The sequence below is a fragment of the Mytilus galloprovincialis genome, chromosome 11, assembly GCF_965363235.1.
Source record: "Mytilus galloprovincialis chromosome 11, xbMytGall1.hap1.1, whole genome shotgun sequence".
Classification (NCBI taxonomy): Eukaryota; Metazoa; Mollusca; class Bivalvia; order Mytilida; family Mytilidae; genus Mytilus; species Mytilus galloprovincialis.
Window position 1 is genome coordinate 43,150,897 of NC_134848.1, and position 12,559 is coordinate 43,163,455.

At 30.7% G+C, this 12,559-nt stretch overlaps 1 protein-coding gene across 1 annotated transcript in view; it reads left to right on the top strand.

Annotated features, from left to right (window-relative positions):
* Positions 1–10,347, top strand: part of LOC143052205 (uncharacterized) — a 50,245-nt gene extending 39,898 nt beyond the window's left edge. Inside the window, exons 14-15 of the mRNA XM_076225177.1 lie at positions 1,531–1,670; positions 4,100–10,347. Coding sequence (XP_076081292.1) covers positions 1,531–1,670; positions 4,100–4,435 — 476 coding nt within the window. The 3' untranslated portion in view covers positions 4,436–10,347. The remainder of the gene's footprint in view (positions 1–1,530; positions 1,671–4,099) is intronic.
* The last annotated feature ends 2,212 nt before the right edge of the window (positions 10,348–12,559 follow it).

Sequence of the window (12,559 nt, forward strand, 5' to 3'; positions counted from 1 at the left end):
TATGAAATTTTTCTATCATATGCCTCAACAGAGAGAGAAAAAACCCACAACAGTTTCATATAAACGAATTGACAAAAAATTATTCAACAATATACATAATTGTGAACATTGTTTGGAAAAATTAATTTTCTTTAAAGAAACTTTCTAAATTATGTTTCACAAAAAATTGAAAACATTTATTTAATAATTTGTTTGTTTTTTAATTATTTTTATTATTTTAAACGATATAATTTCCATTATAATTGTTTTATTTACTACTTTGTAATGTTTTTTACTGAAAACGTACCATTGGTATTTTCCGAAATTGGCAGAGTATCACCGGAATGCCATGTGATAACGTTACGGAAAGGCATGTGATAAACTTTTCATATCAGCCCGCTAAGCACCAATTCGAAAAATATGAAATTTACGTCCAATTTAATGCTATTATCATATGGTAAAATTTATATGTTATTTAGTCTAAGTATATGATAATGTCTTATATTAGATTATAACTGAACATGTAACAGTCCTTGTGATACACAATTTTATAGACACAGTGACCAAATGAATTCATTTTATGCAACAGCTTATCTACCTTGTTATAGTGGTATGGGAGTCTAAAATAATTTGTTCATACTTTGTAAAAAAAGTCTATTGATACATGTTCAAAAATACTATAAAGTTACAAAAAGAAGCATTTAATACTTATAATTACATTTTTTACCTATGATCATGAAAACACGAATTTTATAAATTTTGTATTTTATTCACTTGTGCACTTTATTGTGGGACCACGTGCTATCATGAATGAAAAGTTTTATTGAGTGATGCAATTGCTTACGGAATAACACGTGATGTGCAGTTAACCAGTCAAAATAAAGTATTAAAATGAAACATACATCTTATGTAATTATATAGTGTTAAAATAATAGGTTATGTTTTACAAATATTAAAAAAAGTAGAATCTACTACACTGGTGACATTGTTGTGATTTTCTGTTCTTCATATATTCTTTGTCGAAAAGCTTCGAATTTTGACCCTTGACAAAAAAAATCATTGCATGAGCAGGAAACCTAAAAGTCTGGCTAACATGTTTAACCCAGCCACATTATGTATGTCATGCCTGTCCCAATTCAGGAGCCTTCAGTTCAGTGGTTGTCGTCACATTTTTTTATTTTTTTTTAAATTGTTTTACATTGTCAATTTGAGGCATAATTTATAGCTGAATAATATGGTATGTGCTTTGCTCATTGTGGAAAGCCTTATGGTGACCTAGACTTGTTAATTCTTGTCTCATTGGCAATTGTACCACATCTTCTTTTTTAATAAAGCAAAGGAAATATATGATTTCATTACCACTTATCTAAAATAAAGAGTAAATACTTTCCAATTCATTGGAAATTTATGATGGCCATTAGCTTCATGTTTAAGCAAAATGATGTCATAGCAATTCACTGCTCTGTGAAGCATAAACTGCCTTTTGGTAAAAAAAAAAAAAGATTAATTAATACTGACAAATAGTTAATAACATTTAAAAAATAATTTCAGAAACAGCAGGAGATTTGCCATTCAGACTTTATGAAATTATTGAAGCTAAGCAGAATACCAATGCAACATTACCAGTAAATCTTGACACACCAAATACGGAAGTCTTTGATTTCCTGGAAGAAGAGGAAGTATATGCACCAGTATGTATTTGTTTTGTAATTATTATTATACTCCAACTTTTAAAAAGTTGTGGTAAACTGTTTAACCTCTGTCAGTCCCATGTATATTTTCTTTGCTTTTTTCTCAGGAACTGCTTAACAAGAATTTCCAAAATTTGGTTTCAGGGTTTATATAAGTCAGCTATACTGTGTGATGTGTTTTCAGATTTATCACTTAACAATTTCCTGTTTTCCAAACACTGGTATTATTAAGTCTCCAAAACAAAGTTTGGAGACATCGGTTTTGCTCAGTTCTTATTATTTTTATTATTATTCTTCTTCTTCTTCTTCTTCCGCCGCTTTAAAAAAAGAACTTGTCCGCAGCCTTTCTCCAAAACCGCTTGTCAGATTGACCTAGGGGGTCACCCCACCCCCTCTAGGTTGGCAACTTGTAAACCCTCCAGATCCCCACCCCTAAACCAAATATATTCTTGTAGGGGACAATAAAACAAATCAAATGAAATAAAAGGGAAGTCCCTAGGGGGTCACCCCACCCCCTCTAGGTTGAAAACTTGTAAACGGTCCAGATCCCCACCCCTAAAATATATATATTCTTGTAGGGGACAATAAAACAAATCAAATGCAATAAAAGGGAAGTCCCTAGGGGGTCACCCCAACCCTTCTCGTTTGAAAACTTGAAAACGGTCCAGATCCCCACCCCTAAACCATATATATTCTTGTATGGGACAATAAAACAAATCACATGAAATTAGATGGAAGTTCCTGGGGGTCACCCCACCCCGTTTAATTTGAGAATGTACTATTATCTTGTAAACAGTCCAGATCCCCACTCCTAAACCATATATTATCTTGTAGGGGACAATAAAACAAATCAAATGAAATATAGGTAAAGTCCCTGGGGGTCACCACCACCCCCTCCTGTTTGAAAACTTGTAAATGGTGGAGATCCCTACTTGTAAGCCATATATATTCTTGTATGGGACAAAAAATTAAATCAAATGAACATGGGACCATATGAATGGGGAGTTATTGGAGCTTTGTTTGGGAGACTTCATAACAGCATCCTGTTACAATTACTTCTTGTTTTACACAGGGTAGCCATGTTGAAAACTTACATCACATTTTTCTATAGAAATAGCTACTATACAAGGATTTCTGAAATTTGGTTTCAGGGTTTATATATATATAAGTTAGATATACTGTTTGATGCATTTTCAGAATTATTACTCAATAAATTTCTGTTGACAAAATACTTTTAGGTACCATTCTTGTCAGATTTTTTTAAAAAACTTATTCTAAAATTTAACATCAGTTCTATCTGTGACAAATTCTATGAGGGTGGATGACCAACTTTCTTTTAAAGAGTTATGCCCTTGGAAATATTGAATTTAAGTATATTGGCCTCTGTAGTGCCCTAACTTGTACAAATCTTCCCAGATTTTCATAAAACTTATACTATAGGTAGATATTAGGAATATGTTGGAAAAGTTCTATAATTAAGAAATGATTGATGCAAGCTATACTTTTATTGTAGTTTTAACAGGGTTAGGCATTATACTCATGATTATTATTGCCCGAGGCATAGTGAGGGCTAAAATAACACAAATATAATGCCTACCCATTTTAAAACTACAATAAAGTATAGCTTGCATTAATTATTACAATTCTGAATAGGACAATTAAGGTAAGTATAAGTGTAAAAGCATTTGTGTAGGCACTTCCATGAACCTCCCTTTTTTTTTTGTAAAGAAGCAAATGACTGGCACTGTGATTAGTGATTAGTACTATCATATTCACCATTTAAGAGTTTGAAAGTGTTTGAAAGTTTAGGAAATATATTAAGTGCATGATGATTTGATAAAATTCATTATTCTGAAGAATTCAATATTATGTATGTGAAAGAAGCACGTCATATTAGACCAGTGGACAATCCCATCCTTTTTTCAAGAGTTATGCCTCTTAGAAAAATTAGATTTATGAAAAGTGCTATGACAGGGCTACCAAAAAAGTGTTTTTATCAAGAATATTGTCCTTCAACCTTGGATAGATAAAATATGTGCACCATGGGGGACATACCACAACTCTGTTGTTTTATTTTTATTTTTTAGTAAAACTAATTTCTAGCTTGATGTGGTATGATTGCCAATGAGATTTCCTCACCAGAGAATAATTGACAGATGCTAGCAACTATTGTTCACTGCACTCCTTCAATAATGATCAGATTCAACAATATAAAAAGCTCAAAAATCTAACAATAAAACATAAATTTGTTTAAGAAAATATTGATATCATTTAAAAAAGAGAAAACAAAACATATGTTTGCTAATAAAGGCTTGCTCATGGTCACTCAGACAGTTTAATTTGCACTATATATGGGAGGAACATGTATTATAATATGGCCTCTTGTTTACAAAAGGTTCTTTAATTTATCAAAATATAACTTTTTGCAGATTATACTTGGAAAGAAAACAAAGACAGCTAATAGCCCACTGAAAGTAGATGATTTTGGCGTTTTTGATGTACCAACATATGCTGGCAAGTGGCCACAAATTGGTAAAGTTGTGGAATTTGTTGGGGACAAATTAAAGGTGCAGTGGTACAAAGGTTCAAAAACCACAATTTGGAATCCTTGTACAATTCCAATCAAGGGTCAGAAAGGTGAAAGACAACCATGGACTGAATTAGTTTCAAAAACAAATGTAAAGCTGTCTGGTTTCCAGTTAACTGCATCTTGTTTTTTACCAAAGCATGTAAAAGACTTTATTGATGGATATGATTTTAATTAAATGAAATTCTGTGTTGTCAAAGATCATGTATATTTTATTTTAAGAATTGAATGAAAGGAAGAGATATACTAATGACTCTTTTTGGCCATTAACAATGAATATTTTTTCCCAAAAAAAATTGGTTTAGCATAAATATTGATATCAAATATGTCAGGAGCCTCTGGCCTTTGTTAGTCTTGTATTATTTTAATTTTAGTTTCTTGTGTACAATTTGGAAATTAGTATGGCATTCATTATCACTGAACTAGTATATATTTGTTTAGGGGCCAGCTGAAGGACGCCTTCAGGTGCGGGAATTTCTCGCTACATTGAAGACCTGTTGGTAACCTTCTGCTGTTGTTTTTTTATTTGGTCGGGTTGTTGTCTCTTTGACACATTCCCCATTTCCATTCTCAATTTTTAAAATTTGACCTAGAATTTATTTGAATGTAATGATGGTTTTCCAAAAGTGTTAAATTAGGGAAATTGTTTTATTGATATTTTTGTATTTGACAAATGAAAACCGGAAAGATTGATATTTAGATTAAGGCCTTAAATGTATTCAAAAACTGAAAAAAAACCATAAGAATGGAAATTATATTGTGAAATATGCTAAAAAAAATGTAACAAATTAACTTTTTATGACTTAATAAGTTTTTATATTTAAATGCTTGAAAATTTATGATTGATATTGAAAAAATACAACATCATTTTATTTGTTGGTAGATACTTATAGCTTTAGTATTTTTGTTTTTTAAACTCAATGCATTTTTTCATTGTCATGTTATCCAAGGGTGATAATCTGGTTTTAAGTAATATACTACTGCAACTGTTTGTCAATGCAACTTCTCTGAAATCACACAATACTCAACAGAAGTTCTCTGTTGACTACTTTAGGTTTATCAGAATGCTCACAAAGGTTCTTTTTATGCACCACTTACAATAGTCTCCAGGGAGGGGGCACTTCCGGTATACAAGGTGATAAGACAAAGCTGCAAAAAGCAATTTTTTCAAGTTTAAAAACAAGTGAATAGGTCAGGTAAACTATCAGAAATTAATAACTCTTTGTCTCATCTTTCTTGGTGTTATTATCTGTGTTTTTTAATCAACCAATATACCATTTTTCTCTCTTTTGACATTTTAGTTTTCTATACTGTTACATTACACATCAAATGAAGCCCAAAAATTATGAAAAAAAGGTAACATTTGACTAAAACAATTTATGAAAAGGAACACATTTTTAAAAATATCAATTATTAAGCTTTGGGTAACAGCCAGACTCTAGAGTCACCCCTATCGATTAAGTATTGGATCCCCCCTCACATTGATAGTAGAGGACATTATGTTTTACAGTTTGTTTGTCTGGTTTTTTGTTCAACCATTCTTTTGTAAGTTGTCCCTCTTCAGGTTAAAATTTGTGGTTAAAGTAGTTTTGGATGAAGTTGAAATGACCAATCAACTTGAAACTAATTCACATTATCCCTAGACTATGGTTTGATCTATTTATTAATTTTAATGCCAATTAGAATTTTGATCCAATTTCATGGTTCACTGAACACATAAACTGATAATCTCAGTTGTGAGTCCATATACTATGGACAAATTCCTGTGTTGCTGTTTTTTTCTTTTTCTTTTGTACCCAGGTGTAGTTAAATGATACATCATGTCAACACAGTCAAAATTACTTAACTGCAAATAGTGAAAATTTATGTAAAACTTAAGAAATGAGTTAAAACCAAGTTAAAATAAGAAGATTTTCAAATTATAAGTGTTTTATTCCTGTTTGCTAAAAAATGACAACAATAGCCAAAAACACACAAAAAAGCATTGAAGGCATTGATTTTGTTATATTCATGAACAACATTATGGATAAAGATATAGTATCTTACTATTAAAATAAACGCTTGATTTCCTGAGGATATATTGCTATTCAATTTTAAGTAATATACCAATTATAAGTTCTGTGATATTTGGGTTAATTTCAAAACAATCATTAAATTTTTCTGTTAGTGTTTTAAGATAGAAACGCAGTGTAGTATGATATTATACAGGCTATTAATATGAGTTTGCTTTGATATAAGATTTTATTTTTACTACAAATTATATATAACAAAACAAATCGTTTTTAGCTCACCTGGCCTAAAAGGCAAAGTGAGCTTTTCTCATCACTTTGCGTCCAGCGTCCGTCGTCGTTAACTTTTACAAAAATCTTCTCCTCTAAAAAACTACTGGGCCAAATTAAACCAAACTTGGCCACAATCATCATTGGGGTATCTAGTTTATAAAATGTGTCCGGTGACCCAGGCAACCAACCAAGATTGCCACCATGTTTAAAAATAGAACATATGGGGTAAAATGCAGTTTTTGGCTTATAACTCAAAAACCAAAGCATTTAGAGCAAATCTGAGATGGAGTAATATTATTTATCAGGTCAAGATCTATCTGCCCTGAAATTTTCAGATTAATCAGACATCCCATTGTTGGGTTACTGCCCCTGAATTGTTAATTTTAAGTTAATTTTGCTGTTTTTTTTAATTATTTTGAATATTAGAGATTAACTGTTAAAAGCATTAATGTTCAGAAGAATAAGATCTACAAATAAGTCAACTAACCAAAATTGTCAATTGACCCCTTAAGGAAATTTTGCCCTTTATAGTAAATTTTTAACATTTTTCATAAATTTTTGTAAATTTTTAGAAAATATTTTCCACTGTGATTACTGGACCAAGTTCATTATAGGTAGAGATAATTGTAGCAACAACAATGATCAGTAAATCTACATACTCCTCACCATTACCAAAACACTATTTTGTTAAGAATTTATCTGTGTCCATTGTTTAATATGCAAATAGACCAAGGTGAGCGACACAGGCTCTTGAGAGCCTCTAGTTTTTTTAATATAGTATTCTAGTAACTTCAGACACCCTTTATAATTACAAAGTTCCTCAGCACTAAGTTTTCATTAAACTTAGCCACAATCATGACAAGTGTATCTAGCTAAAAAAAATGTGTCTGATATGTGCAGACTGTTGTATAGATTTTTTATATATTTTTTTAATGTGAAGCGCTTAGAGTAATTTGTGTTATTATATAATGCCCTCTATAAATATTGTATTTATTTATTATTATTATTATTTTGAAGTTGAAATTTCCAAAATGGCTGTCGTTACCATGGAAACAGCAAAAATGTCCAACATTTCAAAATGCTCCAAACTTAATAAAACTTTACCCTTAGGATTATTTGCATGTGCAGATGCACTCTTTGACTTTGGAAATTTCAAAATGGCTGCCCCTTGCCTGGCAATAGGTGGACAGGGGTGCCATCCGTTATTGCTGATATTACAAATCTAGTTCTTCCTCTTCTTCTTTTTCCGCCACTTTTAAAATAAACTTCTCTGCAGCGTTTCTCCAAAACTGCTTGTCGGATTTACTTAGGGTTTCATAGAATGGTAGACTAATATGTCTAGGTGTGCCAACAATCTTTCGTTTATCCATTGTTTATCCATTGAGGTCTATTAAGGCGTATTTTTGGGGGTAGAAAGGAGGGAGGGGTTTACTATAGAACCCTATGGAATTTTATTTTCGAAAATTTTTAAATGAATTTAACTTGAAAACTGTAAGTGATAGATACATGCAGTCTTCAGAATGATTAAAGGACATTCAATTTCAGAATATGCTTTTATCTTTTAAACGGTCCAGATCCTAACACATAAACCATATATATTTTTAAATGGGACAATAAAAAAAATCAGATGAAATTAAAGGGAAGTTCCTAGGAGGTCACCCCACCCCCTCTTGTTTGAAAAGTTGTAAACATTCAACATCCCCACCCATAAACCATATATATTCTTGTAGGGGACAATAAAACAAATCAAATGAAATTAAAGGGAAGTTCCTGGGGGTCACCCCTACCCTGTTCAATTTGAGAATGTGCTATTATTTTGTAAACGGTCCAGATCCCCACCCTTTAACCATATATATTTTTGTTGGGGACAATAAAAGAAATGAAATAAAAGAAAAGTCCTGAGGGTGTCATCCCACCCCCTCTTGTTTGAAACTTGTAAACAGTCAACATCACCACCCCTAAACCATATTTTTTCTTGTATTGGACAATAAAACAAATCAAATGAAATGTAGATAAGGTACCTGGGGCCACCACCATCCCCTCCTGTTTGAATACTTGTAAATGGTGGAGATCCCCACACCTAAGTCATATATATTCTTGTATGGGACAAAAATTCAAATGAAATAAATATGGGACCATATAAATGGCGAGATATGGGAGCTTTGTTTGGAAGACATCGTAACAGCATCCTGTTGCAATTACTTCTTGTATTAAGTAACTTTTGTAGTTTTTATACAACAGCAAAAAATAAAAAAAAATTAGATCAAATGTTGGTATCACATTATCTTCTAAAGATGAATGACTTCTGGATACAATCTTTAGTATAAATCAATATTTCTCTATCCTTAGTTTGTCACAAACAAATGTTATGGAACTAATACACAATGTTTATTTTCACTAAACACAGATCAAGTGTAAAGTTTGGCGGTCGAAATTTATTTACAAATGGAAATATTCTTGATTTTTTTGTTTCCTTTCTCTCTAACTTTAGTTTGCTTCAGCCAAAAGTTATGTTGACAATGCTTATTATAATACAACACAGATCAAGTTAAAATTTTGTTATAATTTTTACCATTCTAGAGGTAATGCCTTTTATAATTGGTTTCAGTTTTGGAACCTATGTCTCTACTAAATGTTATGAAAGGTTTACACAATGCTTATTACCAGAAAGCTCAGATCAAGAATAAATTTGGGTGACATTATTTTTTGAGTTATGACCCTTTATTACATCATTTGAAAGTGGAGGCATCATCTTAGTTCCACGGACACATTCTCTATTTTTTTCATCAATATAACAAGGAGCATATCACATTCCTATGATTATAATCAATTTCCTGGGTTTTTTTTATATTGAAAAAACACGGGGTTCATGTATGTTATGTTGAAGTATCAGTTGTATGTTAATTGAATGCACAAAAAATTAATAAATGTACTACATAATAAGCCATCAAGTTTACATAAAAAATTACCTTATTGTGAAATGCAGTGGACATTTTTGTTATATAGTTGTCAATCATATTAAGTAGATCACTAAAACCAAAAGTTAAAATGGTTGAACACTGTTATAACCAAAACAATTAGAAACAAAAGTAGATTTGTCTTATAATTGTTTAATTTTTAATGTTTACCAACTTGGACATAATGTTGTGGTGGGAGTCTTGACACTACCATGTATTTTTATTATCAATATTTACAAATGGAGTTAAAATTTGAATCATAATCTATAAGGAAGGACTGATGTATTTTTTGTATCTATTCTGAAAAATGTCAAAAGTATGGAGAACACTTTTAAATTACACACTGCATGGGTTATTAGGAGTACTCAAAATTTGCAATGTTTTCTCCACAAACAGATACAAAAATATAACAGTTTTAAATATAAAGGTCATTTTTTATTAGTACCAAACATAGAAATGTCAACAAAATTTCTTTCAATATTCATGTAGTTGACAAATTCTGCAATTTCATTAAATCTTGATTTAAATTAACTGATTTTCCAAGTTACATTAAACTGCCCTTTTTAGCTTTTCTTCGAAACTTGAAACAGTACAGCTAAATTATGGACCTGATATAAATAATTAAAATTAATTTACAGGTTTGAAATATTTTCACAATTTCAATCTTGAATATGAATGGAATTTTAAAATGACACATTAAAAGTATTCTTTTTAGGATTGAAGTTCATTGTAAGTTTTGTTGATCAAACCAATCTCGTTATTCATAGAAATTGTAAAAAATATTTCACCCATAGCCACTATTTGAGACATCTTTGTTATTATTGTAATTTTTCAATAAAAGTTGTTTCTAATATATGCCTTAATTTACTTATACAAAATCTTCATGGGAAAAGTTGAGATCTGACTTATAAGTCTTCATAACCAAAGTTGTATGTTGGTGAAAATTATTCATGAATTTTACAAGATGATATGATGCAAAATACTTGTTTACATGTGATTTGTACAATAGTTATAAACATAAGAAAATGTGGTTTGTTTGCTAAGGAGACAACTCTCTATCCAAGACAAGATGAATCATCATGATATATTTCCTCAGATACTAAGATTGCCAAAATGAAGATATTTGGACCAGATACAGTATGAAGATTTACTATGCTTTTTTCACACATAAAATGATGAGTATTTGGTCATTGTGCTATTTTTTAGCTATAATTCATGCAAAAATGCCTATGTTTGCATGAATTGTTAAAAAAACACATTTTTATTTTTGTAAAAAAAAAGATATAGAACCAAAAATATATTGATTGAGTACTGCTATTGTATAACTTAAGATAGCAGTATACATTGAGCCTTAAGCAAATATCACAGTGCATCCTTTGACAATCAGACTGGAATAAAAAAAAAAAGGTTTATTGAACAAAACAATGAACAAAAATCAAGTATAAAATACAGTAAAAAGGGACAAAACATTAGACTTATATAGGCTTCTGACTGAGTCGAGTACATATGGTATTTGAAGAACATATTTACTTGATGCAAACCCTCCCTTGACAGTTGACACTTTTGGTGTTACAGGTTACTAGCCTTATGATGAAGGTTAATTAAAATAAGCCCAGCACACCTAATTTGTGAACTGTTTTCTTTTAATTTCAAAAGAGAAAGCTAATTAAAGCAAAAAACAAAAAAAAAGGAAATCCATTTAATATGGCAGACAGCAACCAAACACAACCAGTCGACATAATGAACATGTTTTTGAGTGCTCAAACTGCACTATAACATTAGACACAAAAACATCTTATATAATGCTGGATTACACAAAAGTGTTTAAATCATCTGCTCTTCTCTGGTGTTTAAAAATTGTACAGATTTGGTGTCACAATATCTCAGTAGCATGGGTTAGAATCCCGGCATGGGAAGAACAAAAAAATTGCGAAAGCAAATTTACAGATCTTACATTTTTGGGTTGATGTTTTGAGGACTTGCATGTACATGTACAATATATACAAAAAGTTAACTGCTATTGAAACAAAGGCAAAAATAATAGTGCAACAAAACATGTTTATTACAGATATAATAACAATAAACTAAAATAACACTTACCACTACTAAATGATTAGGAACTTTCAGGAACTAATTGCAGCTACTGTCCAGGTTATGTTAAGAAAATTTTCACCTCCAACTGATCTGTTCAGTGAAGAGTTTTTACCATTGAAATGAAATGTGAACACATTCCAATCTTTTGGCAGACGTGAATATTTTCATGTGGCATTTATACCTATATCCAAGGGTACCTATCTATACCTGGTGGTGATGATACACAGTGATAATTAACCATTTTTTTCTTCTTTTTGTTTAAATTTTGAAAAAAACATGGAAATTAATTAAACTTTTTTTTCAGAATTTTGGAAAAAATGATTTTGTAAATTTTTAATTTTTTTAATTTTTTTTTTAGGTTTTATTAAATTTTAAAGAGAAAAAAAATTTAAATATTTAATTTTTTTTTTTTAATTTTTGAAAAATTAGATTTTTTTGCAATATTTTGCATATATAAATTTTTTAACTTTAAAAAAGCTAAGTTTAGTTGCCTTCGTCCATGCAAGCATGGACTAAGTTAGCCTTAGTTGCCTTCGTCCATGCATGCATGGACTAAGTCTGTTGTGTTAGTCCATGCAAGCATGGACTAAGTTAGGGTTAGTTGCCTTCGTCCATGCATGCATGGACTAAGTCTGTTGTGTTAGTCCATGCATGCATGGACTAAGTTAACGTTAGTTACCTTCGTCCATGCATGCATGGAGTAAGCTTAGTTTCTAAGTTTTCATGTTTACAGATCATGAAAAGATTTAGTCATACTATCAAGTTTTTGCAATTTATCTCTTAAGGTAAGTTATAATGCACAATATGTATGTAAAACATAATTAATAGGTTGAATATGAAAAAAACAACTAAACAGAAAAAAAAGGTAATTACATCAAATTAAAAAATAATTGAACTAACACCATGAAATTTAGAGGTAAGAAGAAATGGAGGTTTTCTAGAATTGATGTTGATTTCCAGTTTTATTTA